The sequence below is a fragment of the Vicugna pacos genome, chromosome 17 (genome assembly GCF_048564905.1).
Source record: "Vicugna pacos chromosome 17, VicPac4, whole genome shotgun sequence".
Lineage (NCBI taxonomy): Eukaryota > Metazoa > Chordata > Mammalia > Artiodactyla > Camelidae > Vicugna > Vicugna pacos.
This window is the reverse complement of record NC_133003.1, coordinates 31,568,974-31,596,621: the sequence shown is the minus strand read 5'-3', so window position 1 is coordinate 31,596,621 and position 27,648 is coordinate 31,568,974. Positions and strand designations below refer to the sequence as shown.

Below are 27,648 nucleotides of genomic sequence, written 5' to 3'. Positions count from 1 at the left end.
GACAAGAAAAAGAAATAAAAGCATCCAAAGTATAAGGGAAGAAGTAAAACTGCCACTGTTTGCAGATGACATGATATCATATACAGAAAACTCTAAAGACTCCACCAAAAATCTGTTAAGAGCTACTGAGTGAATTCAGTAAAGTTGCAGATACAAAAATCAGTACATGAAAATTCTGTTGAAATGTCTATACACGAATAATGAACTATCAGAAAGAGAAATAGAGAAAACAATGCTATTTACAATCAAAGAGAATAAAACACCTAAGAACAAGTTTAACCAAGGAGGTGAAAGGCCTGTACATTGAAAACTGTGAGACATTAATGAAGGAAACCAAAGACGACACAAATAAATGGGAAGATACTCCACGCACATGGGTTGGAAGAATTAATACTGTTAACATGTCCACACCACCCAAGGGAATCTACATATTCAGTGCGATCCCTATCAAAGTTCCAAGAGCATTTTCCACAGAGCTAGAACAAACAATCCTAAAATTCATATGGAATCACAAAAACCCAGATTTACCAGGGCAACATTGAAGAAAAAGAACGAAGCTGGAGGAATCTCTTAACTCTCCCAGACTTCAGACAATACTACAGAGCAATAGTAATCAAAAGAGTGTGGTACTGGCATAAAAACAGACACATGGATCAATGGAACAGAACAGAGAGCCCAGAAATAAACCCATAGGCTTATGGCCAATTAATCTTTGACAAAGGAGGCAAAAATAAAATGGAGTAAAGACAGTCTCTCCAGCAAGCGGTGTTGGGAAAACTGGACAGCAGCGTGTACATGAAGTTAGAACACCTCCTCACACCGTGCACAAAAATAAACTCAAAATGGTTAAAGACTTAAATATAAGAGAAGACACACTAAATCTTCTAGAAGAGAACATAGGCAAGACAGTCTCTGACTAGATTTGTAGCGATGTTCTCCTAAGGCAGTCTACCCAGGCAACAGAAATAAGAGCAAAAACCAACACATTGGACCTAATTAAACTTATAAGCTTTGGCACGGCAAAGGAAACCATAAGGAAACCATACGCAGAACAAAATGACAGGCTACAGGATGGGAGAAAATATTTGCACATGACGTGACCGACAAAGGGCTTACTTTGCAGAATATATAAACAGCTCATACAACTTAATAACAACAACAGCAGCAGCAAAAACCAATCCAAAAATGGGCAGAAGACCTAACAAGGAATTCTCCAACGAAGACATACAAATGGCCAATAAGCACTTGAAAAAGTGTTCAGTATCATTAATTATCAGAGAAATGCAAATGAGAACTACACTGAGGTATCACCTCACACCAGTCAGAACGGCCATCATTCAAAACTCCATGAACGATAAATGCTGGAGAGGGTGTGAAGAAAAGGGAACCCTCCTACCCTGCTGGTGGGAATGCAGTTTGGTGTAGCCACTATGGAAAATAGTATGGGGATTCCTCAAAAAACTAAAAACAGACCTACCAGCCATCCCATTTCTGGGTATATATCCCAAGGGAACTCTAATGTGAAAAGATGCATGCACCCCGCTGTTCACAGCAGCACAATTTACAAGAGCCAAGACATGGAAACAACTTAAATGTCCATCGACAGATGAGTAGATCAAGAAGCTGTGGTACATTTATACAATGGAAGACCACTCAGCCATAAAAAAGAATAAAATAATGCCATTTGCTGCAACATAGACGGACCTAGAGATTGTCATTTTAATTGAAGTAAGCCAGAAAGAGAAAGAAAAATACCATATGAGATTGTTCATATGTGGAATCTAAAAAGAAAGGACACTATAAAGTCATCTACAAAACAAACAGACTTGCAGACTTAGTAACAATCTTATGGTTACAGGGGAAAGGGTGTGGGAAGGGATACATTTGGGAGTTTGAGATTTGCAAATGTTAGCCACTATATACAAAAATACGTTAAACGAAAAAAAAAACAAGCTTCTTCTGTAGAGCACAGAGAACTATATTCAATATCTTGTAATAATCTTTAATGAGAAAAGAATATGAAAACGAATACGTGCATGTATAGGCAAAAATATAGCCAAAACAAGTGAAAAACCAAGTAGGTGTCCACATAAGTTTATAATGATGCCATGTTTCCTACTGATGCCTTTCTCTGTACTAAGCAGAGACACTCCAAATGAGTCCACAGATCACATTTAAAACTGTTAATATCACAAATGACTCCACGTCAACCTGGTGAGATGAGGATAAACTCTGTGGACGGAGGAACTCGATGTTAAGTCTCTCAGCTGTGATGTTTCCTGCAGCTGTGCAAGATGTTACTTGGGGAAACCAGGTGAAGGGTGGACAGGCCTCCCTGTACATCAACTATACCTTCCTCTGAATCTATAATTATTTCTAAAGAAAATCTTAAAACAAAACAACAAAAAAAATAAAAAGTTGTGCTTCAAAGGACACCATCAAAAAGTGAAAAGACAATGCACAGAATAAAAGGAAATATTTGCAAACCCGGTATCTGATAAAGGACTGCTGTCTGGTATGTATAAAGAACTCTTACGGCTCAACAAGAGAAAGAGAGGTAATCCAAAAAAAAGAAAAGGGAACAAAAGATCTGAATAGACATTTCTCCAAAGAGGATACATAGGTAGCCAATCAAACCATGAAAAGGTGTTCAACATCACGAATCATTAGTGACATGCAAAGCAAAACCACAGTGAGGTACCACCTCACACTCATTAGGATGGCTAGGATCAAAGGAACAAAACGAACAAGTTATCAGCAAGGATGCAGAAACGCTGGCACCTGCATATATTGCTGGTGGGATGTAAAACGGGGTAGCCGCTTTGGCAAACAGTTTGGCAGTCCTTCAGAATGTTAAACACCACGTTGCCGTACGACCTAGCCATTCTAGTCCTAAGTATATAGCCAGGAGAACTAAAAAACATGCCTAGACAGAACCTTGTACACGAACGTTCAGAGCAGCATTATTTATGATAGTCAAAAAGTAGAGACAACTCACATATCCATCAGATGATAAATGAATAAACAAAATGTGGTGTATCTACACCATGGAGCATTATTCAGCCGGACAAAGGGCATAGCTCCTATCAGTACATCTTAAAAACATCATGCCAAGTAGAAGCAGCCAGACACAAAAGACCACATACTGTATGACTGTGTTGATAGGAAATGTCCAGAACAGGCAAGCCCAGAGAGACAGAAAGTCGATAAGCAGTTCCTAGGGACATGGGAAAAGTAGGAGGTGGGAGTGAATGCTAATGGGTAAGGGGTTTCTGGCCGGGATGCTGAAAATGTGGATTGGATAGTGGTGATGGTTGTCTAACTCTGTGACTGTAATAAAAAAAAACCACTGAAATTCACTTTCAATTCAAATTCTAATTAACTTAAAAATGGGTGACTTTTATATGGCATGTGAATTATACACCTCACCAATGCTTCATAAAAAAAAACTATCTGCCGTGGTGTGCAAATTTAAGTGGATCAATTTAAATGCACCGTGACATAAAACTACGTACTGTGTTCCTTATCATAGTGTATGTTAACCTAAACGCCTGGGCCCCTGCCCTTAATACTGAAGCACAGATTTTCTGCCAGTCACCTGAGCCCCAGTGTCTGTGACAAGTGGCATTCTGGCCACAGAAGCAGCCAGTCCTCCTAGGGTACCCCTGAGCCTGTAAGAACAACACCTGTTTGAGTCCTCAACTTTCAGGACACTCTTGACCCTGGAAATGTGTTGGACGGGACTAAGGACGTGGGCCACAGGGACCTATAAACCAATTACCTAATCTTACACTGCTTTGAAATTCAGCTTCCGTGACTCAATTCGCATTACTTCTATTTGTATTGAAAGACTTGCCTCTCATTGGTTAGAAACAATGTCAAGACAGCCTCGTGATGTTAAAGTTTGGTTCCCAGCATCGGTTATGAAATCACTTCATGTGAAAACAGAGAAGTTCAGAACATCTCCCCTGCATCACCTGATTACTAGGCAGAGGTGTAACAGAAAGATGAAGGGGGCAGAAAATGTGCCCCCTTCTTTGCAGACACTGTTGAAGAAGATGGCCTAGCGAGAGGTTAACTTGCAAGTGTCGCTTTCTCTCGGCATCCTGATTCTGACTGCTTGCCTTTCAGCTTACACCCAGCGTGAAGATTTAATTTCCTCGCAGCTGAAGATAGTTTAAAGTTTATTACTCACAGGCTAAAATGTTGATGTATCTGTTTTTGTGCTTGTTATCTGGATGATTGGAGTGTTCTGCAGTGATGTTCATGTCAGCCGTGCACCGCTGGACTTCCTAGTGAAGAAAACAAACACGAAGATTTCAAAGGCTTTTAGACACGCTTTAGCTTTAGAGGTTTACCAGTAAGGTCACAGAAAGAAAGGAACTATTTACATCCAAAAGCACAAAGTATTTACTCACTCCCTAGCCTCTGGCCACCGTTACCTCCCCAAACTCAACTTGAGAAACACAAAATAAAAGGATTTCATTCTTTACTAATTCATCGACCATCCACTGTATTTCGTATTATGACCTACGCGTGGGGATTACAAAACAGTGTCTCTTTTTGAGTATGTCACAGTCTGAAGGGCGGGGAAAACAGGCACTAAGATGATGGCAGTCAAATGTGATTAACAGAAAAGAGGCCTGAAGAAACTGTGATGGAGGCAAAGAGGACGTAAAGCTTTAGACAGGAGATCACTCTCCCAGGTCTTAAAGGCTGAACAGGAATACTCCACGCAGAAGAATCTTCTCCACCGTGATTTTCAATATGCTGACAGTCCTTCCAGCCTCGTTTTTTTTTTTTTTCCGTTTTGTTTTGATTTTTTTGTTTTCGGGGGAGGTGACTAGGTTTATGTACTTATTTATTTTAGTGCAGGTGCTGGGGAATGAAACTAGCACTTAGCGTGTGCTGAGCATGCGCTCTACCACTGAGCTACGCCCTCCCCATTCCAGCCTCGTTTTGTAACTAACAGACTGCATATTGACAATAAAGACCCAGTCCTGAAATGACATTAATGTAGAACCCACTCAGTTGTCGTATCTGACTCAAATACGTGTGGCTCTGATGCATCATTTGTTAACTCAAATTTTATGTACGTTATCCTTCTTTAGAAAAACAGCACTGGGAGGAGCCACTCTCTCCAGCAAACCTTTGCCATGGATACAAAAATCATTCTTAGCCTAATAGGAGGCTGCTAAAAAGCCACATTTTCCTACCCTGCCTGCCTCAAACACCAGAAAGTACTGGAGCCAACTTAGTAAGGGAAGTCATTAGCAGCGCACAGCTGCGACAGAGAGCAGGGGCAAGTGACACAACATCATTAGGAGAAGCGTTTTCCACGTGACAGATGCACCAGAGTTTACAAGCACGCAGACTTTCTTCACGAGGGACTGGCAATGGCAATCACGGGTGATCTCCACAGCATCTACGTCATGCATAATCAAACATGGAACTGGCTGGCTTTTTATATTCACAAAGCACAGAGGAGGGACTCACCGTTCTCAAAGAACTTAACTAAGGTAGAAAAACACAGGGTCATTATCTAGTCAAAGAAACCACATTCACGGACATCTGATTCTCCGAGGCTGTATATTTAATTTTTCATCACTGTGGGCATTACCAGTTGTCCAAAAAATTTTTTTTTATTACAATACTTAAGCTTTTCTTACTTGTACTAAATGTGATCAACTCTGATGTTTGCTATTCTATTTAAAATGGCTTATAACCTACGGTTTGGGAAACGCTGGTTTCAAGGGTCTGAGGCTGCCTTTGGCTCTTTTCTCTAAAGTAGATGATAAAGCGTGAGCAGGATGCATTGAGTCTGCCATCTTAACATGTCCACGAACAGAAGGACTGCTAGCCGTACTCACAACATTTGGGGGACCTGCCTTTTAGAACTGCCTTGAAACCCTAAGGCGCACTCTTCTGAGAAGTTCCAGGCGCAGAAATCCTTTGCAAATGCATTTGCGTTCTGGAGGACAATAACCCAGTCTGTCCACAAATCCACGAAATAGGCTGACGTGCTTCTGTTTCTGGGTTTGGAAGGCCGTACCTCTGGCAGGTACCTCTTCAGGGCCGAGGTGCTGAGGTACCCTGTGCTGAAACTTCAGCCTTTAGGACTGTAGTTTGAGACTTGCTTTGTTTACTGACATGTTTTTCCCCCATTGTCTGCATCTGACCACACGCTATGGACTGAGGTTGGGCATCTATTACAACATAATGCAATTGACCGGGACGGCTTGGGAGCAGCTGTCTGCGCTGTGTGAGGCGGTCATTCAGTACGGCCAATCAGACCCTGCGTTATCTAAAACCCTTGGTCTGATCCGTTGCCTCTTTTTCACTTTTCCAATTATGTGAATGGCAGAAAACAAAGGAGAGTCATAAATAATGTTTAATCTGATTTTATTAGAACCCAAGGGGCTTGCCTAGGGCCTTCCAATTTTGCCTCGTGGATAATAAATGTCATCTGTAAAACCCTGCAGCCCTGCCCAGCTCATTTAGATGCTGACAATATCATCGGACCCTGGAGTAGCTTCTTTTCCATCAGAGCTGGCATTTCAGAGTTAATGTGATTTTCATAGGTGTTAAAACCCTTTGAGGTGACCCTGGCCACTAGAGTGTGTATAGTAACGTTACTCCGCACTCTTGATAAACAGTTTTAAGAGGTAAGTTTGTTTGTATTTCACTGTCTAACATAACAGAGCTGAGGTTCTCTATTCTGAGTTACGAACAGGCATATCGCCTCAGGTAAGAGCCAACGGAAAGCAAGAAATTTAAAAGGAAGTAAAACTTTAAAAAGGAACAGAAACACAAGAAGCTGATAAAAGAGTCAGAACTCCTAGGAGATGACCGACCGGCTCAGTCACCTCCCGCCTGGAGTTGTGGATGTGAGAGGCTGTCGAAAGGGCACGTGGAGGCCTCCTGTCCTCCCGGGCCGCAGCTCAATTTGGAAAAAAAAAACAAACAAACACAATTCAACCACAACAGATCTGGGAATCTTTCCGATCACTTAGCTTGACAGTGAAGCACGGTGAGAAGAAAATATTTGGGACCTGGTGACCAAGTGTTAGACCGAGTCTGCAGAACATTCTCAGAGCCTGGGCTCAGGCTGCCCACGGGTGTGCTCAGGGGACCGCGCCCCCGAGGACCGCGAGCTCAGCTCACGACGCCCGCTGGGTGCGGGCGTGGTGCCGGACAGACGCAGAGCCGGCCTCACCGGGCCCCGCGCATGGCACTCATCCTCCTGCCTCCGCCCTCCTCCGCCCCGGCTGCCAACTGCTGCCGCGCTCATCTTCTTCAGATGCTGCTGGGACTGGCCTTTCCCTCAGCTGAGCTTTCAAGGTCTCACTCTATCTCCCACCCCCTCCCTTCCCAGTGCCAGGCAGCTTTAACTCTACGGCCCTTGAAAAGACTGAACAGCCTCCTGGTCTTTGCTTCTGTGCCCTTTACCTGGCTAAGAATGCCTGTCCTCTCCCCCACATCCGAACCCGTGTGGCTTCATTTAAATGACGGCATTACCCTCCAGAAAACCAACCCGTTTTTGGAGATTATGTCACAATGTATTGTCCTGCAGCTGGTCTATAAAATGGAATTATTTTTCATGTACGATTTGTGGAACTGGACTAACACAACACACCCTTCTCCTACTCTTCAGAAAAACCTCAATTTAACCAGCTATGATTATTTTCATGATAAAGAGTTTAAAATGTTTTCCTTTAGGACATTTAAGACCCAAACTGGCGTTCTGGCCCAGAGGCTCAGGAAACTCGACAGGCATCATTTTCTGCCATCCTGCAGGACAGAGCAGCCCTCTGTCCAGCAACTCCCATACGTGTGTCGTCAGCAACACGAGAAATCTGCATCTCACATAAAGCCGCTGTGGCCGCTGGTTCCTTGGTGCATGGGCTCAGGTGGACAAAGCTTGGTTCTCTTGATTTAAGATGAGCATCTGGCCCAAATTTAGCTCAGCTGGAGTTGACTGTAATGGACCCGGTTCCCCAAAGGATATTGTCAAGGGGTGTTGGACCTCTGGCTTCATCTCTGCACTCAGCCTTTCAATCTATGATGCTCCTGACCCCCGCCTATTAATTCTGTTGACCCACAGGGCATTTGGAGCTCCCCCTTTTTGTCAAGATTGTATTCTAGCATCATGCCTCTGGGAGCCACTTGGATTATGACTGGAGAGGCTGGGGAAGTGTGAGGTTGAAGTCAGGTAAGGGAGCCAAGGGAACAGTCCTGGAACGCTGTCCTGAGACAAGGACTGATGTTATTTCCAGTGACTGCAAAGTCTGCTAGAGGTGTGACGTCCCCAGCTCTTACCAGCCTCCAAAACTTATCTGACAAGGACAAAAAGCTTGCTTTCAGCATCACCTCTAGACAAAGACTCGATGTTACCAGTGAATCATTTCTCATTCTCCTCCAAGCAGCAAAGTTCTGAACATATGACAGCTATTCACCAAATTTTTTTTTTCCATTTCCATCCAAGATTTTAAAACAAGACTGAGTAGAACAGAACTTTCGTGGAAATACCCAACCAAAGTCCACAGGAGCCTTTCTCCTGTGTACTCCTCCAGTGCTTCATTTCTCTAGTCGCACTTTTTTGGCTTTGCCCCCCGTCTACTTGAGCTGTGTCCACTCTGCTCTTCCCCGGCCCCCACCAGACTGAACCCCTCTCTGTCCGATTCATCGATTCATCTCTGCACCTTATGCAATGTCCAGAGAGCAGCAGGTACTCAGCGACTGCAGGGTGAGTGGCTTTATCTCCCCTTAATGGCCAAATATTACCTGTTAAGCGGTTTTCTCTATAATCTTAAGATTCGCTCTTTGACTACTTTCAGGCCTCAATTCAGAAGTTACGTAAGATTTCTAGAAATCAGATTCTCGGCCCTCTGGGAGGCCTCTAGATCATAAAGATTACATACTGGGCTCCTAGTTCTCTTAGTTGGGGCTGTTTATTTTGACTGGTCTCCTTTTTTTTTTTCCTGCCAAGGAACTCTGACTTTTTGGCCTGTCAGCTGCACGATCGCTTTCAGACAGTCGCTGATCATCTTGGTTACTGCTTTTTGACTTTCGCTCACACGGGCCACGACTTACTTCAAGGAAGCCTGGAGGGCATCAAGGTTAAACATGCGGGCTTGAGTCAGAAAGCCTTGGTCTTAAACCCTGCTGCTGCCACTGCGTAACTGAGCCAGCCAGTGCCTCGTTTCCTCATGGGTAAAGCTCCTCGTCGGTAAAATGGGGACAGTAAAACGGCAGGCACCTCATGGGGTGTTTCTGAGGAACGAGTGAGGTCATCCACGCAACAGTGCTAAGGGGATGCTGGCCGCCACTGTTCCACATAAAAGGATCGGGAAATCTGGACTTGAGGTTCCTGCTCTCTTACCATCATGAAGGCTTTGTTTCAGTCTTGTTAAATTACATGAAATCTCACGTCCTGACCTCTTTTTTCTTTTTTTTTTTTTTGATAGCCTGTTACTATCTCGTTTCTAAAACAGCCTTGATAGTTTCTTATCTAGCCTGTTACCTTTTTTTCCTTTCTAAGCTGAGGTGCCAAAAAGGAATAGGACCACTGTTGTAAAATACTTCAGATTTCCGCTAAATTTGAAGACGTCAGGATGTTAGTGAGTACCTGCACTAACTCACCTGACCCCCTTTACATCGCTGTCTGACTGACCTTTTGGGGAGAAAGGACATTCTTCCTCCTCTGAAAAGCCCTGATTGGAAACCTTTCAAATCAGGAGAGACTGTGAAATAACATCCCGAAAATACCAGCTACTAATACTTAAGCTACAGAGTTCAGTGTAGGCAACAAAAAAGCTTCCAGCCACAGTATTTTCTGTAGGAGAGGAACAGGGTGCAGGTGCCCAGGATCTGTTAACCGGCATGATTCTGATGCAGCAAAGCCCATTTTAAGTCAGATCAAGTTTACAGAGGTGTAGCTGATTATTTTGAATAATTAAATGGTGTCAAAACCAGCTGTGATGAATAGCACTGGGGTCTCAAATCATAAATAATTGAGAAACTGGAGTTGCATTTGATCATCCTGATCAAATTCTGTTCTCTAGAGGATAAATGTTTGTCCTGAATACCATCAACATTGTTAAATGCCTCAATATTCTTGCTCAGTCATCCAGCCAGCAGTCAATTGAACTAAATCACTTGAACACCACACACATTCGCTGTCCTCATGAATACAAAATGCCTGACTTTAAACCATGTTCTTTGTAGTTGGATAGGCACCTTTTTTCGGTCAGCATCTAATAGCCGCATTAAACACTTGACATGTTTTTGTTTGGTCCATGAAACGTCAGACTTTGCAGAATAAATCAGAGGGGACCTTCTCTCTCCCATCTTTGCTTTGCTTCTGCCCAAGAAATAAAACAACAACAAACACAAAAGCTAGGAGAGAGGCTTAATTTAAAACCGGTTGTCAATATGATTGCCTTTAGGATGGCCTTGGGGACCCCAAATTTCCACAGAGATGGGGGCTTCTGGTCCTCTTTTTGTTTCTCATGCTCCACACGGAATGATCGCACCTCCCAGCGGTGTGGCTCCTGGCTGGAGCGCTCAGCCTCCGTTACTCCGTCTGCCTCCCCCATCTCAGCCACCCCCCGAGCCCCGCCCCGCACCAACTGCATAAAAGAGGTGGGCAGGTCAGTGCCACCACCACCGTCTCCATTTTCAAGTAGAAATGAGACAGAGAAAGGAATCGACTTCCCCACAAAGCCAGAAGACAGCTGAGCTGCCATGAAAACTTGGCCTCCTCGGCACAACTCTTGCTGCCAGAGATGTGCCTTAGTTAAGCGGCTCAGTGAAGAAAAGGGCAGTCTGTTTAATAGCTCCTCATTGACACCCTGTCACTGCTGAACTGGCACGGACCCCAGCGCTGGCAGGGTGGTGGCGCTGCTCTCTACCTTGCTTCCTGCACACCAGTGCCTGGAGTCAGACGGCTGCGCCTCCTCTCCCAGGATTGATAATCACGGAAACAACAAGGACCAGCCTCCGCGGGGGCCTGACAGTTACCCCGGCACCTTCAAACCTGCTGCTCGTTCGTTCTTTTTTACCAACTTTGGGGATGTAGGTGACAGCAGTGCCATTGTTTAAAGAGAGGAAACTGGGGATCAGAGATGAAACGACTAGCTGGAGGGTAAGAAAGATCACTGCTAGGGGAGCCAGCATCCCGTTCCTCAGGCTCCCAACCCGCCGCCTCCACTGAAACACCCTGCGCGTCCCGGAAATGACGCGGAATTAGGAGCCGTATCATCTGCATCACGACTGCTGTCCCGGTTAGAATGCAGGTGAAGAGGATCTGCCTTTGCCCCCGTTTTCTGCCACTGAGTCTTTCACAGAACAGACCTTCAGGAACTGTGCAACCACCTCCCCCCTTCACCTCGTTGTTACTGGGAAAAGAGGTGCCTGCTAAAACTCTCAGTGGACGGAAAAGAAATGAGAATCAGTCCCCACTTCCCTCAGTTATTGTTTGTGGAATACGCTCATTTCAAGTTTACAAAAAAAAAATCCCTGTAATCTAAGAGTTAGCTTTCTGGAGCTGAATTTCCCGTTCTGAAACGCACCTCAAAATCCTCGGAGAACCCGTGCTGGTCATTAGAATAGAGCTCACTGATGTGTTTCACAAACTGTTTCACAGGAATAGCTTCCATGTCATCTGCGGGAATAAAATAATATTCAGAGTCACACAGAACACGTCCATGAAACAAGTAACACTGGAAGGGGATTACCAAAGACAAATACTTGATTTTTGCAAAGAGTGATAAAATTTCATAATCTAAAGTAGACGTCCTCAAGAAAAGTCTTTACATTTCTTTTACATTCGGGTCTCCTGATTTTGAGTGCCTACAAGCTGGGTTAAATATGGTTTTTTAAAAAGGCCAGTAAAGAATTATCTTTTTTTTTTTTTAATATTTAAGGCAATTTACATAGTTAAATCACCACGTCTTACTCCTAACTAAGATCCTGAACTTATTAAGGTTACTGATTTGTTAAGAAATTTGATCACAACCTAGGTTTTCAAGTAAATTGCTACTGAATGGGGTCCAGCTTGAAGCTGGAGCAATTAAGTTCCATTTCCAATCCCTGAAGTCTTCAGCAATCTTCATAGACAATTACAGACCGGTGCCACTATACCAGCTGGCTTCGGGTGCAGTGTCATCTATGTTTAAGTGTTCACAATTTTAGTTCGAGACAGCTGTGTCTACACAATGCCAAATAACCCGTCTGATGGAGTTAAGTGGATTTTTTTTTTTGGTGTTGACAGACTAGGTATAGATTCAGGGAAACGCTACATTGCAATTAATTGACTTGGAGTGTTGTCACTTCAAAGGGGCATTTTCCACGCCTGAGCCCAAAGTGTGTTTTAAAACTCATTTACCCACATCCACTCTGCTACTTGGAGTTTCTGCCGTGAAACAGCCACACCCCGCGAACTGGAGCTCCCCAACCTCCTCCTTCCCCACTTCCTGCGACCCTCCCCCGCAAATATTTCCTTTTAAAAATACTCTGCTGAATTTGAGATAAACAACAGACATGACATTTACTTTATTCAGAGTGAAAGATCTTTGGCAAACGCACAAACATCTAAACTGCCACAGATGCTTTTCTTAGCAAAGGGTATGAAGATCTGTATGTGTAAATGAGGTCCTACTTTGGCAAGAATGTTATAGATCCAGGCCTGACAATCTGATTTCTCTTCATCTGGTGACAGTTAGCATTGACTATGTCATTCCTTCTCTACTTTCTCTCGAGAGAGCAAAGCTCTGGGGTGGCTTTCTGCATCTATTGACATTTTCAAACTTGAATCATTCTTCAGCGGAAAATAGCATCTCTTATATACGCTGTTTCAGGAAGGTGACTTATCAACGCCCATGATCCAAACTGCTTAGCGGAGAAATGTTACTTATCAAATAGGTGGTGCTCGGGAGGCACAATTTCTCTCCCTGTGAGCAATTAAAGACCTAATCATTTTAATAGGCCACCTTATGAAATAAAATTGCCAAGTTATTTACAAATATTTCAGGACTGAAGATGTTCATGAATATGCAATCACTTTGCACGCCCAAGAAATCTATAGCTCCCGTAATGATGTAACCGCCATTAACAGAGTGAGGCGAGCCAAACATGTTTCCCCAGAATATTTAGCAGAATGCACAGTTCAAGAAAAATTCCCCAAATTATCTGATCACTTCACTTCAAATGTTTAGAAGTAAGCAAATCCTACGATAATGATCAAGTGGCAAAGAAAAGATCTTAGGTTGAGAAAAGGATTAATGTAAATAAAATTGGAGCCTCTGTGAAAGATTACCCCAAGAATAAACTCATCTTTGGACAAGAGGCAAAATAAATAATACGGGACACAGCGTGGCTCCACGAACACTCCAGCACACAGACGGCAGGCACCTCTCTCCTACTTATTTAGAAATGAGAGACACAACACTGTCTCCAAGAGCAAACTAACATGATTAATAGTGTAATAGGTTGAGGGCGCCATTTATTATGTGACGACAGTTTACAACTGGCGATTCCCAATAAACTTTTGGTGCCGTGATCAAGCATGTGGACTCTAGTTCAAAATAAGAAAAAACACGTCAGCTTTAGAGTCATTTCACTCTGCAAGGTACCAACCACAGTGTTTCAAAGGTCACAGCCCACCTCAAGTCATTAAACAAATGCTTTGGGGTTAATGCTTTATTGTTTTTTTCCTGCAAAGTGCTCAACTGTTCTATCCAAGCGAATGCCACACATGCCCAGAAGTCGGCTGGCCTGCTCCCCCAAAGGCTGGATGCAGCAGAACCCCGCAGAGTTCAGGATGATAATCATGGAAATACATGACTCTCTGGTCTCTCCAGTTTGCTTCTTTATCCAAGGAAGTCTAACCACATCCCTCTGGGTTTCCAGGCACCACCAATAACGCCATAAAACTACCAGACTGGCAGACACACACACACACACACACACACACACACACACACACACACACTCCCATCAGCTACCTAGATAATATATTACTTGTCTTTCAATCAAGATAAATGAAACTGAGGGGTCGTAAATCTTTTTCCCTCAATATTAAGATGAATACAAGGCTATGGCTCAGCAGAAGTCCTCTAGTTTCCCTCTCACATAGTTTTTCTATTACATTTATCTCAACAGGAGCCAGATAATTATAAAATTATGTAACTAGCAGAAGGCCAAGCAATGCTAACAGCATCATAGACCTGATCTGCTCAATTTTTATCTGGAGAGACCCTGTGTGGTATGAGGACACTCATCTGGAAGATGTCATTTCCACCTGCATCTGCCTGCATTTCATGAACAAACGGAGAGACTCCAGCAGCACTGACTAGGTCCAGGCCCTCCTAGGCCTCTGACATGTATTAACCTGCACTCAGGCCTCCCAATAGCCCTCGGAGATAGGAACTATTTCATCCTCATCTTACAGCTGAGAACATAAGCTGAGAAAGATTCACTGCAGCCTGGTGTATGGCAGAGGAAGGAGGGCCACCGACGAGGTCACAAGTGCTCCGACTGGGAGAGAACAGTTGGCATCGGGGTCACAGAGAGCGGGGAACCACGGGGTGACGTGTCTACTGAGCACCTAGGACTCAGCCAGAGATCAGGGAGATGGTGTCTGCCTGAGGGCAGCATTTGTTATGAGGAACGTAAGTGATGGCAAGAACGGTGTGTAATTACATGGTGAAGACGTGTCAGAGGGATGGGTGCGATGACTTGGGTGGAAATAAATGTCACTGACGCAGCGGTGACGGGGGAGATACATCAAGAAAAGATGCTCTGCAATCAAAGTACAGATATTTTCACTGACAGGTTGGATGCTAGACTGTGATGCTATGATAAAATGGTCTAATGGTAGGGGTGATAGAAATGAGAAGAAAGCCACCATTTGTCAAGCCTTTACTTGCTGCCAGAGACTGTGCTAAATGCTTTTCCTATGTTCACCTTCACAAGAATCAGGTGAATAGGACACTGTTATCATCACGGTACACGTAAGGAAACTGAGGCAACTTGTCTAGCGGGACACAATTACTAAGGGGCAGAGCTCAGATTTGAATCCTGGTGTATGAAGCTCAAAGCCTGTGCCCCGATGCACTGGGACACACTGTCTTCATTCTCAAAGCACAGTTTCAAGGAAAACCAAGGAATTAGAGTATCTAGGTGAATCTGATAAACTCTAACTTTATCATTTTGTGCCAATATTTTCACTTAAGAGAGTTTTCAGATACCAAAGGTTTAAAGTGGGCAAAAATGGGACAACTACTGTTATCAGTAAATCACTCCACTATAAGTGTGTTTGATACAGTCAGTTGAGGATCAGCACTGAGAAGTGGACTTCTTATTAAATCACAGTGTTTACACTTTGTTCCAGGATTGTTCCTTTTGTGGCTGGAATTAAATTCGGCATGGAAGAGGTCTTTTCTTTGGGTCAATCCGCAACAGAACAAACACCCTTATGGACCATTTCTGATGAAGCCTAAAGTTAGTCTCTGGTTTGCAGGTACGAAAAGCAGAGCATCAGACGAGGGTGAACCCCTATGGAGAAGAAAGTACGAAAGTGAGAGATTCCAAGGAGGCAAAAAGAGCTGGTTAATGTTGACCTCAAATGCAAAACTGCAGGAACTGAAGAAAAATGCACGTGAATATAAAGAAAAGTTGCTTCTGAAATCTGCAGTTACGTCTCTGTTGTCCTTGAATCTTCAGGGCCACTGGGGGACATCACCCAGGCTGTGGTCTCTGCTTCTCACCTCCTCACGTATCCTGAATTTACCACCCCTTCATCTTCTTCTTCTTTTTTTTTTTTTGTGTGTGTGTGGGGGTGATTAGGTTTTTATTTATTTTAATGGAGGTACTGGGGCTTGAACCCAGGACCTCATGTATGCTAAGCATGCGCTCTATCAGTTGAGCTACACCCCTCCCCCGCCCCCTCTTCATCTTAAGGAACAACAGATAAATAAAAAGGGAAAAACTTAAGCTTCCGTGTCTGCAATGTTTGCTTTGATATTCAAAAAAAAAAAAAAACCCCAAAACCCCCCCCTCAAAAAACCAACCCAGCACCGGGGGCTGTCCCTGCACATCAACCACAGGGGGCGCTGGAGAGCCCAGCCCAGCGCACTGCTGGGTGGTAGGGTCTTTTGCCTGTTACTCAGAACTGTGTAGGCTGTTCTTATCAGCCACCACCGATAGAGTGCCTCCTGTGCAGCAGGCACCTAGAGGTAGCGGTGTGAGTGGAAAAAGCCAGAGCCAGTCCGCCCAGTGTTACAACTTCGCCTCTCTGTGATTCCCTTTCCTCGTCTCTAAAACAGGAATAGTAACTACCTACTTCCTAGAGCATTATGCACAGCACACTAGACAACACAAGTGCTTGTAAGAGTGCGTGGCGTCTAGTAAGTGCATAAAACTGTGATTTACTATGAGGGGCTAATGGCTTAACATCCATGATCCTATGATTCAGGGGCTGTCATTACCCCCATTTTATGGATGGAGAAACGGTGGCTAAGAGAACCAAAGAACTTGGCGAGGGTCTTCTGTCAAGTGGTGGGGCCAGGCTGACCCCAAAGCTGGCTTTTTTCCACTTTATATGACCTCTCTGGACCTTAAATTGAACATACGTGCGTAGAGAGGGCAGAGAACCGGGTAATACATTTAAAAGAAACTTCCCAACAACAACAACAAAAAAAGGGCTGAAGCAAATCGCTCTGACTTTAAGGGTAAGCTTCAGTTCTTTGGAAAATCCACACTGGTGTTCTGGTCACCTTGATGATGGCAGGTAAATAAAGTTGTCATAGTATTTACCATCCTGCTGAGATGCTTCGCTGTGGGGTTGACTGGCTTGAGGTCTGTTCATGAGCATATCCCTGCCTGCTTGCTCTGGCGGTGTGTGGGTGCGTGTGTAATTACTGTTCAGATTCCAGAGGGCCTTACATCACTTACTGCAACCAAGCTCTGTGAAGTTCATTTAAGCCTTAGCGGTTCCCTCAACCCCATCCCAAATCCCAACCAAATCTATCCGAGGGCAGGGAGAACAAATAAAACCCCAGCACAGTACTTGTGCTCAGACCAACCCCCTAACCCCAAATCCCGTAACAGGGCTGTGACCGGGGACTGCTAACCGCCCCTCTAGTGGGGAGACCTCAGTGTTGGGAACTCGGTCTCCTTTTTTGTCTGTCCCTTCGGCCTCGCAGAGGCCAAGTTCAGGCCTCTCTCCGGGCTTGATAATACCTGTGTCGACTTAGGAAGGTAATGCACGTAGGAAATAAAAGATTATCCAGATTTGAGTTCCCTAGTTAGGACAGGACAAAGAGATCTTTGTCTCAATCAGACTCTTTGGATGCAAAGAGTGTTGTGGAGATTGGAACATTTTATTTCCTGCCATAAAAAGAAATCTCTTTTCATTTATGAGACAATGAAGTCAATAAAGAAAGGGCTTCATTATCGTCAAAAGACCAATGAATCTCCTTTGGAGATAATCTCTATATAAATAAAATATGCCAACAAGGTTGGTTTAATCCCAAGGGTTTTAAACTGCATGTTTAAAACCCCATTATATGCTGGCACCCTGCTGAAGCCGGTGACCTTCAAATTATTAAGATGTATTTTAACTGCTTGGAAGGCATGAATCATTTCTGGATTTCCAAGCTACTGGTTAGCGGCAACATTCTGTTTTGTAATGCTCTTATTAGAAAGTTAGATCTTCTGATTTCCAGAGACAAGCATTTATAAGGACATTTGTGTGCGACAATATACACACTTGGAAAAGCTCCTCCATCATGCTCTGCACACAGGCTAATTTCATGAGCTGAGTTCTGATTTTAAAAAGCTATATACAATGAAAGTCTGAAAAAATAACTAATATAATACAGCGAACATAATTCGTAGATGACATATTGTATGTAATGCTTCACTAATAATTGTAGCGGAAATACAATGCAAGCTTGCGCATTCAGAAGAATATCCCCAAGTAAGAACTCCTAGATTTTTCAAAGTACTTGTAGATGTTAAGAATAATACGAATCTTGAAGGACAGAAATCTGTGACCACTTCAACATCTTAGAAGATGGAAAGCTTATAAGGGGACTGACAGCTATGTTACTGCATTCAATTATCCTTTATCAGACTTAAGAATGGGAGACCAGTAACTATGGAACATTTAATGAAGGAAAACTCATCAGTGGAAAATATTGAAAGAGTCAAAGACCCTTTCATTCTCCAACGGAGGTCACGATTTGACTCATCTGGAAGAAAATCCCCTCACTTTTTCCATACATCGTACGTCATACGTGGAGCAGGTACCACAATTCAAAATTTACCTAATAAAAGACTTGATATCATTTCTCTAGAGCTTGGAACGTGACCTCAAAAGCACCTCTCTCCTGCTAGATGGTACTCTTGCGTGATGAGCATTTTCATGCGGCTAACTACACTCAGCCACCATACTGGCTTTGGCATTTTCACGTTTTACGTAAATGTAGGTGAGACCAGGAAAAAGAGGTCTTCAGTCGTACAAGACTGTTTTGGCCAACTAACCCGGAACACACTGAAGACTAAATTCCTACATTCCAAGTCAGCATTAGTAAAACTGCTAACTCAGAATTCCTCAAAAATTCCTATCAACTGCTGTCTCCAAGAGATGGGTATTAAAAGGTCTGCAAAGCCTTCCTTAACCGTTGGCCTATTTTATAACATTTTTTAAAAGTTGGTGTAACTCACTGATTCCACTGATGCTTTCAAGACCAGAGCTGTTTACTTGTGAATTAAGACCACAGCACAATCACCCAAAAGTTGCTGGTTTAGTATCTAAATTTATTCAACATTCAACATGTTTGTGAATTGCTCCACAAGCCATTTAAATCACATAGACGTACTTTTCTGCACAGGGACTGGGGGTATGGGTAGGTTGAGTCTTTTTCTTAGGAAGGAAGAGAATTAAAATGACTAGAAAACAAAGGTAAGAAGAGGAGGGATGTTTTGATACGGAGGAAGCTTCAACAGAAGAATGATGAAAGTCTCTCCAAGAGGAGGAAGGAGCATTTGATGGAAAAGCAAGCCATCAGTGCTAATCGAAGAAGGAACAGATTCAGAACAACAACTCAGAAAAAATTAGAGAGAATATTCACACGTATTTGAAAATGCCTTAATTTAACGAAACAAAATCCAAATGAGGAGGCTGAAGCCTTGAGAGATCAGAACTGTCAGAGCAGTGCGCCAAGAGGGGGCACAGCCATTTCTAAGCACTTGTGCTTTGAAGTCACACAGAGAATTCCAGTGCTAGCTCCAGCATTTATCCCTGTAACCTCACGCAAATTAGATGACGTCTCTCTGAGCCGCAGTTTCTTCATCTGTGAAATGGGGATGTTGACTGCATCTGTTGTGAAAATTTACACAAAGCATGCAGTTTTGATCAATAAATGCTCAATAAATATTAGGTGGTGGTGATGAGGTTTTCTGAAAAAGGTTAAGTGTAAAATCAGTTCTAGGATCAGAGTGTCATACACATTTTACAGTGATGACCCAGGAGCCCTGTTGTACGACAGTCTGGTACCTGAATTTTTAATCTCACCCTGTTGCCCCCATTTTAAATCCGTATAATGGTTCAGTTTACTAGTTGTTGTCTGAAAATAGCTTTAAAAAAAATAATCAGTGATACCAAATGAGGGATTCAAGTGAGAAAATAAGCTGATATATCTGGGGCCCAGCAGTCTTGTTTGTTAGGTTTCAAACACGGATAAACTACAAGTGAGATCTAGCGGGCAGAGAAAGCATTCCATATGAGCTCTATGAATATCCTACTAGCTTTAGAAATAAAAACAATTAGGTAATTCCTAAGGTGAATCACTCAAAATGATCCCAAGGCAGATTCCACTATAGGAAAGTAAAAAAAAAAAAAAAAAAAAAAAAAAAAATCACGATTTTAAAAAAAAATTAGATTGACTTTTCTTATGCAAGACATAGTTATACGGTAGTAGCTGGAAGAAGTCTTCAGGATAAATACAATAATGGATTGTTAAAGTGGAATTACAAAATATTTCACCAATGGAACTGGTAAACAGGACTGTGTAGTTCTGTTTAAGACGACTAAGAAACTGTGATCAAGTTGTAAGATTTTTAAAGACAGGCCATGGCGGGTCCTTCTTCCCAGTTAAGTGAAGGAAGTTTTGGGTCTAGGCGCGCCCTCAGTTAAGGCTGCGCTGTCTACAAAAACCTGCGAACACCGTGGAAAAATAGTTTCACGTGGGGTTTCAGCAGGGTAAGTCCTTTAACGCCACACTGCGTTAAAGCAGCGTGTAAAGTAACTCACGTTTACTAATGTGTTACAACTCGTCAAGGATGCATCTGTTACGCCAGGTGAGGGACAATGGGACACCACAGCTTCCTCCATCAGTGGAGAATGTGAAGACATCTTCCTTCCATGTAATGATACCGCCAGTGGGTAAGAATCAGGAGAAACTCACACTTAAGGAAATGCCTTTGGGTTCTGAGTGTTAAACTTGGTGATTAAACAGGATGCTGGGAACTGAGGCAGGAAACACGCAAAAGCGTTTCTGCTCTAAGACACCTTCTCAGAGGTGTGGCAAGGCAGGCACGGTTGATGGCATTGTCCGAGGATTCTGGGGAATTCAAAGTCCTGAAGCCCAGGCTAAAAAAGCACGTGAGGCCGCTGCATCCAGTGGATGTGGCTTAGTGTTCGGGACAGTCTGAACCTGGGAACCGTGCAAATGCTCTGCTTGGCTGCTGGGATGAACAGTATCATGATTTGGGAAGGAAAGTGTCCACAGCTAACACTTTGGCTTATTTTATGGTTTCCAAAGTGCTTTTACGTGTACTGTCTCATGGGATTGTTAACCCCGCCTCATTTACAAGTAGGGCAGACACCCTGCTCACTTACAGATTCTGGAAACGAAGGCTCAGAGAGGCCAAGGCACTGATCAAAGGTTTCATGGTGGAGGCAGGGTGAGGTCCTAGGTTTTCCAATTCCTAATCCAGTGAGAAAAAAAAAAATCCTAAAAACTAAAAGACAGACCCAGAAGCGTCTCACCATTTAATGTTTTGAAATGGATTTCAACTGCCCCGCTACCCAACAGCTGTCTGTCAGTGGAATCAATTCAGAGGAAAGTGGCTCGCAGGCATTTTCCAGAGGTCAACAGAAATTGCAGGGGATGCAAGAGGAGAGTGATTATGTATACGCTGCTGCCCACATCTGGGAAAGTCAACAAAACTTACCCCGTGTGGATGGAGGACTGATGCCTATCTGCCTCCTCTCAAAGGCAAGAATGCAGTTTCCTCTACTGAGCAGCAAGGGCGGGGGTTAGCAGACAAGAACAAAGGTACCCCCAAACCTGGCCCATCAGTGTGGGAACTGTTCAGCTGCCACAAAATGAGTACCGGTAGGGTACTTGGCCAGAGACTTTTCTGCTACCCCTCTTGTTTCTGTGGGACAGCGGACCAGCATGGAGAGATCGGGGCTAAGTCCAGCCGTATCTTACGACGTCACATGCACAGGCGTAAAGGGCCGATTAAGCCCCCCACCATAACCGCACCTAGAGAAGGTTTGCAAACAACAGAAGCACTCCTTCTTGGTACTCAGAGAATGACTGCACCGCTAGGCTTCACAGCTGTGGCCTTTTAAGAACCTTAAGGAAGATTTGCTGACATTCATTCCATGCACTCACTCTTTCATTTGGTCCAAGACTTAAAGAATGCCCGCTATGTGCTCGGTGTTGCTCTAACCACTTGCCTTTAGGAAGCGCTCACTCTACTTGGGGGGAGACCCCAAAGAAGCAAGTAAAATAATAAGGTGCCGTAGATGACGGAGAAAGCCATTCCGGAGAATGAGGCAGACAAGTGCAATGGGGGACCGTGCTTAGTAAGAGTGCCTCTGATACAGCAGAGTACCATCCAGAGGACGGGTGTATGAGATGCCTGAAGACAGGGTATTTATTTGCAAGTACATGATGCGACCCAGAGGAAGAATGTTCGATTCTGGGAAAAAGGAAGGGGACGCCAAGTAAAAATGGTGGGAGCCATCTTCAAACCCCTCATGCTTCCCAGCACAGTGAACCCGCTACTGAACTTCTCACGTCTATGACATTTGCCAGTTACCAGCGTGCCCCACCAGTCCCTCCCCCTGGCCGGGACTGTTTGTACCAAACACAATGGAAATACCAAGCCCAGGACCCTCTCCCTAGACTTCCACACAAACAGCCTAAGAACCAAAGCTTCCAACACCGAGGCAAGTATTTTCAGAGTACCTTGAATCTTAGGGAAAAAAACTTTACAAAAAAAAGGATTGCAAATTGCGATTTTTTTAAAAGCAAGCACAAGTTGCCTATGAGAACAACATTCAGTCCAAGTGGATTGCAAAAACACCAAGTTTTCCCCTTTTTTCTACTGTTCCTTCCCTTCCCGGCGTGTGAATCTATCCTACAAGAACTCAGTTATTTGTTCCTCTGAAAGATGATTTCATTACGTGGCAGACGTGTAAAGGGGCACAGATTTCATTCAGTTACCCTTAGTTAAGGCTCTCTCAGACCGGGCCAGCTTTAAAAGGCTGTAAAAATAATATTTTGTCACGGCTGTCACATAGCACTGAGGACAAAAGGGAGAGACAGTTAGCCCAGTGGAAACAGGGGCGGGGTCTGACTTACCCGGAATTGGAATGATAGGAATACTTTCATTGGGGACCACCCGAGGTGAACTGCTATCTTCCACGTAGAAATGAGCTGTCTGAAAACATTTTCTGTGCAGGAAAGAGAAAAACACGCCAACGGTGAGAGCAGAGAAATACGCTCCGTCTGAGCTCATCATCTTTCAGTTCTTTCACAGACCGTCCCAGCTTTAAATTTCACGCAGCACTGACTGCAAACCCACGGGCAAGTAACAAGACACAATCAAGACAATATGCAGCACATGGGCAGAACCCCACGGAGCTGGAGATGAGCCACCTTGCGTTACACTCTGCCCGCCCTGAGAGTGAAAGGGGAAAGGCTTAGTTAACGAGCCACTCAGACACAGGAAAACTTGGCACGGACTGAGTAAACTGCTAGGATTACCCGACAGTGTTCCTAAATTCGACCTGCTCCACAGGAAGAATTTGCTATTTTAAGCTCCCAGCACCAAGTTCAAACCACACCGCGAACCCCCTCAAAGGCGTCCCCCACCAGCCCGGACACTCAGCAGCACCACGTTGTCAGTGCTCAGCCAAGGCCCCCGGAACCCCAGACGGCTCCTGCAGGGGATCAGAGGGCTTCCAGGGGCAAGCACTCAACACCCGAGGCCCTGGCCAGACAGCACTGGAGACGAGGACCCGACGCCCTCCAGGGTCAGCGGCTTGTGTGGGGGCCTGTTTCGTTTTTACCTGGACTTCAGACAAAGCAGGGAGCACACACTGGTCATCACAGGACAGGCAGTGAACAGAAGAGCCATCGGCAGCTCACTCAGCCTCTCCTACTGATGCTGGCCGGCCCTCGGCTTTCCCGCAGCCACGTCACTGCTCAGTGCGGCCCTAATGAGCTGCCGGAAGCGCCGGCTGAATATTTAATGAGGCTGCTCAGCATGAATGGCTATTGTGACCAGAGCAGGGTCCCTGTTCATCTGGCGGAGGGGCTTCACAATAGCCGGCCCTGCTGCTGGGTCTTTCAGCCAAGCAGGCGGCATCCTCCTGGTGCTCGGTGCTCCTGGGATCCAGCCCGCTCCCCTGGCGTCTCCCATGGAGCCCCATTTATACATTCCAGCCTCGCTTCTTTGGGGGGCCTGATTCCACCCACTGGAGTAAGTCAACTTCTCCTCGGAGCCGTCTTTGCTCATCATCAGCTCAAGAGCACCCTGGGATGATTCTGCTGGGTGTACCACGTTTCTAGGAGGGGGGCAGAGGGGTTGGAAAAATCATGGAATTCTAGAGAGCGCAGGGGATCTCAGTGGGAGGAGGAGCGCTCCAAGTCACCCAGATCATTCCCCCTCAGCTTTACATGTAGCTGCTGTAACCAATCGAGTGTCACAGTGGTAAGTGTTTCCCTTCAAGGGGTGCCTGTGCTCAGGTGGGAAGCAGCTCTAACCAACTGTACACCAGGCACCGCTCTAGACGCGATTGGCATGGCTGCTCCGTGCCATCAGGGGGTCCTGAACACAAATCACTCCCGCTCCTGGCACATGTCTCATGGGACTGCTCTTGCAGGGCACTGAACAATGATTTTTTTTTCCTCTGATACTGCTTGGCATTTGTATAAATAATACAACAAGTTTTCATCACTCATTGTCTAGCTGCCTGTTCCTAAATGTGGATCGAGCAGTCAGTCAGTCCGTCTGACTTAACGCTATGTGGACATGAAATGCACAAAGTATTTTAGGGCTCTGGTGGCAACAGGATCTTCTACTGAATGTAAAATAACGGAAATACACGTTAAAAAAAAAACAATCCGTGATTTTGATGCCTGAGGTAATAGCTCCTTTCGGTTTCTAAGCTGGTCATCAAATGTTCTATTCTTGGGATTCCTCCTCCGACGCCCCTGCCCCTAATTTGCATAGATTTCCAGAATGTAACATCAGGATCAGGACTTTACCAACTGGCTTGAACCCTACCTACCCAGTGTCACAGCTAAGGGAAATCTGCCTTTGTTAAGATATTAGACCAGCGAGGTAACTGCAACCCAAAGAGGCACGTTCGACAGTGAAACAAATGGCACGCAACTGACCGGGTCAGACTTTAACGAAATGAAGAAGAAGAAAAAAAAAAAAAAGGCGCAAAAAAAGATGCCCCGCAACAACAAGGAAATAACTATTCTATTTTTAAGACCATGATTACCCTACCTACTGAATATTTAAAATACAAGGCATTAGTAAAAAGAATCAGTATTGGCCAAGGTACTGTTAAGTCAGGTGACCTGGATGTGGTAGATTCTTTTTCTGGAAGAAGAGAGGCTGACAGTTCACTGGTCTCTTAGTTTCATGCGGAGTGAGAGGCGTCAAACCCACGTAAAATCACTGTCCCGTGCCCCATGCGCTGCTGTTTGATGATGGACTTTCCCTGGAGCAAAATAACCCTGGGATTGCCAAAGAGCATGGGACTGGGGATGCAGGTCAGAACCCCAGGGCTCACAGCTCCCTCCACCTGCACCTTGATGCAGGTCATGTGGCCTCTCCTCCCACACGGGACACGGGTGGGCACCCGACCATGGGACTTTGGGGGAAACACCTTCCCTTAAAGGTTTCAATACGCCTAGCAGACATTTATTTGGCACCCACTGCACAGCAAGGAGCGTGCAGATAACACGTTCTCTACAACTGCCTGGAAGCCTTCAAAACACTTCCTTTAAGGCTGGCCAAGCATTTAATTAAGCCAGTTAGAAAGAATTATGTGTGGATGTAATCCACGATCTTTGCAGAAAAACTAGGAAATACAAATGAGTAAAAAGAAAAAAATCAATTAAAATTACCCCATCTTTCTCTTGGTAATCATCACTATTAATATTTTTGGGTATATCCTTTCTCACTTTTCTTCGCTGACTATTTCCTGACCACCAACAATGAAGGGCTGGGGGCAGAATGATAAACAAGACTGACCAGGTCCCTGCCCTCAGGGCGCTTATGTTCTCTTGGGGAAATCAACAAACAAGTGAACAAGTAATAGTAAACAATCTAGAGCTATGAAGAAAATAAAACAGGAGGCGCTGATAACTGATGCAGGAGGTGAAGGCAGGGACCCCCCTAACGAGGCAGCCTCAGGGCTGAGAACTGAGTGAGGAGGACCAGCCACAGGAGGGTGTCTGAGAAGACTATTCTAGACAGATCAAGGAGTTGGTGAAACAGCCTTAGAGCAGAGTCAGTTGACATGTTGCTGGAAGCCAGACTTAAGAGCCGGGAAAGAGGTGGATCCAGAGCCAGGTCATGCCAGACCTGAGGACATAAGCTCCACGGGCGTCTGCGAGCAATGGAGAGCCAACTGAGGGCTTTAATCCGCCGACCTGAACAGCCTCACTCATCGCCGTGAAGTGCTCATTTCAGCTGCTGTGTGTGGTGGGTGGAGCTCAGAGCAGCAAGAGTGGAGCGAGGAGCCCTGGCAGGGGCTGCCGCTGCGAGCTCACCCAAATGCAGACGGCTGAAGACAGTTTCCCTTTGTTTCTAACAAGATGAGATCATCCTATACGCATCTCCATGATAACAAATAAGAACTGTCACCTTCACATTATTGTCTGCTTCACCTTCCACTTCATGGATGCACTATGTAGTCAGATATTTAATTTATTATCCCTTTAACTACTGACTGGGGGTCTACTTTGGACGAGGGACTCATCAAGGTGCGAGGTTGTTGTCACCTTTCCACCACCGTTGACCACACTGAGACAAGCCCTCTTGAGTGCACACTTTCTACACTGTGGGTTTAACACTTCAAGCGCCTGGTGCAGAGGCGGATCACAGGACATTTTATTTTACTTACTCATTTCAGAGATGTCACGAGAGGTTTTTTTTTTTTTTCCCCTTGACCTTCAGCAGGGTCCAGGAATAAAAAAGCAAAGGCAGTGATTTTGGAGAAGAGGAAAAGAAAACGCAAGTGTAAATGCCTCTAAATGTCTCCACTGTGATGTGTTCGGAGAGGCAGTGTTGCCTCGAAGTCTGAGCTCAGGAAAATGGAGATAAAGTTTCTGAAAATGCCCGGCTGCATCACCAGGCACACATTTTTGGCGTTCTGTCTAGGTCCAACCCGCCTGCAGGTTCCTGACTGTCAGATCCCTCCTTGAATGAAACAGATTCTAGGCTCATCAAGGGCCATTTTCTGAAATTACCTCTTCAGAGTGAGCATTTGTTTATGCCAGGACCTTAAAAAGGGGAAGCAATGAAGTGGATCATGTTTGGAATAAAAAAACACCTTTACAAGTTTGTAAGTACAAATTATGGTCCGATGGCTTCCTATCATGAACTTTGTTTTCACCTCTTCTGCCTTCCTTTCTTTCTTTCCTTCTTCGCTGCCCCCCCCCCCATGTATCTGCTTTAAGGACTCAGAACAGATTCTATTTTTTTCTCCACTGACCCTGACTGGCTTTGTGATGCTCCAAATTAGTTATCTTTTACTTCTCCTCATCTACGTTTCAGGATGTATTTTCCTGACACTCTGAGGTTCCCAGTTTAGGTATTTAGGTCCATCTTAGCTTCAGAGGGTCCTGAAGTCAGACAGTCAGCTCCCCAATCTCTCTCTCTCTCTCTTAAACACACACACCCTACATACGACTGAAGTTGCAATCAAATGGTGGTTATCATCTGCCAGCACCTGTCTCCTCCTTGGCTTGGGCAGCTTTTAAAATCCCCGTGCTGGATGAGCCCCACGGCTGGTGATGCCAGCTGAGCAGGTCCAGGGGTGGGCACAGGCCCGGGTGTTCTGGAAAGACCCCCCCCCACGCCCTGCCGTGAGCTTGTGTGTGACAGTCTCTGGTGAGGGACCCCTGCCAGAGAAAAACGGTTCCCAAGAATTTCCAGTGGTCTCACTCAGAGAGCCCCCAAGAAATCAAACCATCCTGAATGGCAGCCACCTTAAAAATGCCCAGAGAAGACTCCAGAATTTAAAGGGTCCTCAACAACACGGTATTAAGAATTCAAGGATGCTAATGTGCTCATCTAAGAAGCAGAAAGAAAAACTGT

The 27,648-nt window shown here is 44.7% G+C and overlaps 1 protein-coding gene across 5 annotated transcripts in view; it reads right to left on the bottom strand.

Moving 5' to 3' along the window:
- Positions 1-27,648, bottom strand: part of PTPRG (protein tyrosine phosphatase receptor type G) — a 658,718-nt gene that overhangs the window by 27,187 nt on the left and 603,883 nt on the right. For all 5 annotated transcript variants that reach the window (XM_015236580.3, XM_072941596.1, XM_015236598.3 and 2 more), the window contains 3 exons: positions 22,668-22,759; positions 11,574-11,665; positions 4,196-4,292 (listed from right to left, as the gene is read on the bottom strand). In XM_015236580.3, coding sequence (XP_015092066.2) covers positions 4,196-4,292; positions 11,574-11,665; positions 22,668-22,759 — 281 coding nt within the window. The remainder of the gene's footprint in view (positions 1-4,195; positions 4,293-11,573; positions 11,666-22,667; positions 22,760-27,648) is intronic.